This window comes from Buceros rhinoceros, unplaced genomic scaffold (genome assembly GCF_000710305.1).
Source record: "Buceros rhinoceros silvestris isolate BGI_N320 unplaced genomic scaffold, ASM71030v1 scaffold22357, whole genome shotgun sequence".
NCBI lineage: Eukaryota > Metazoa > Chordata > Aves > Bucerotiformes > Bucerotidae > Buceros > Buceros rhinoceros.
In genome coordinates this window covers 1-1062 of record NW_010420835.1, presented here as the reverse complement: position 1 = coordinate 1062, position 1062 = coordinate 1, and the positions used below count along the sequence as shown (strand labels likewise).

The 1062-nt window shown below is 56.5% G+C and overlaps 1 protein-coding gene across 1 annotated transcript in view; it reads left to right on the top strand.

The window, feature by feature from the left end:
* PTPRS (protein tyrosine phosphatase, receptor type, S) overlaps positions 1-791 on the top strand; it is a gene marked incomplete at its 5' end in the record, with an annotated part of 43318 nt that extends 42527 nt beyond the window's left edge. Inside the window, 2 exons of the mRNA XM_010139462.1 lie at positions 19-132; positions 609-791. Coding sequence (XP_010137764.1) covers positions 19-132; positions 609-791 — 297 coding nt within the window. The remainder of the gene's footprint in view (positions 1-18; positions 133-608) is intronic.
* Between the last annotated feature and the right edge of the window lie 271 nt (positions 792-1062).

The following is a 1062-nucleotide window of genomic DNA, read 5'->3' as shown; positions in this document are numbered from 1 at the left end:
CACGACGCTTTGCTGGAGGCTGTTGCTTGCGGCAACACAGAGGTCCCAGCTAGGAACCTCTACACCTACATCCAGAAACTGGCCCAGATCGAAGTCGGGGAGCACGTGACGGGCATGGAGCTGGAGTTCAAGGTAGATGCTTGACCGGGGACAGCAGTCCCTGGGGAAGGCTCTGTCTTCCTCACGGGAGCTCTGCTCTGCTGGCACTCGTGCGTAGCAGCCAGGGAGCCTTCCCAGGGCTGGTGGGGACTTCTTGGCTCCGTGTTAGGGAAGTAATTACTGCTCTACTTAAGCTACTGCCATTCCCAGGGGAGACCTACCCGTGGAGTCGTACCCGTTGCTGCAGGAGGCTTGTCTGGTCCTTTCAAAGCGATATTGAATTTGCTCTGTTTTTAGATTGCAGTTTTTAAACTTTATTCTGTTTTGTCTCTGGAAGTTTTGCTCAGGGAAAGGTCTCAGACCCTGTTCCCCCCCCAAGAAAAATAGGAGGGCGCCCCAGGCAGAAGGTCAAGGTGGAATGTGGAGGGCAGGTTCAGTGGGTTGGCGTAGGGCTCCAGCATCAACGGAAAAAGCTGAACAAACAGTTGTGACTCTGCTTGTGCCTGCAGCGACTCGCCAACTCCAAAGCCCACACCTCCAGGTTCATCAGCGCCAACCTCCCATGCAACAAATTCAAGAATCGCCTTGTCAACATCATGCCCTACGAGACCACCCGGGTCTGCCTGCAGCCCATCAGAGGCGTGGAGGGGTCGGACTACATCAACGCCAGCTTTATCGACGGCTACAGGTAAACGGTGCCTCGCTGCCAGCCCACACCAGCTCACACCCAGCCTCTGAGCAGCTCTATTCTCTGGGGGCCTGAAATTCCTGAGCCCCTACTGCAGCCCAGCCCTTCTCCAGCTGCAGGTCCTGAGCGCAGGGTGTCTCTGAGGGGCAGATTTTGCCGTTTGCGGTTTCTAAAACCAGATCTGCCCTTTTCTTACGTCTGTGGTTTGGGGACGTTGCAGTTCTGACGGCTTCCCACAGGCAACACGTGCTCCAGCCTGAGGAGCAGCCGCCCGC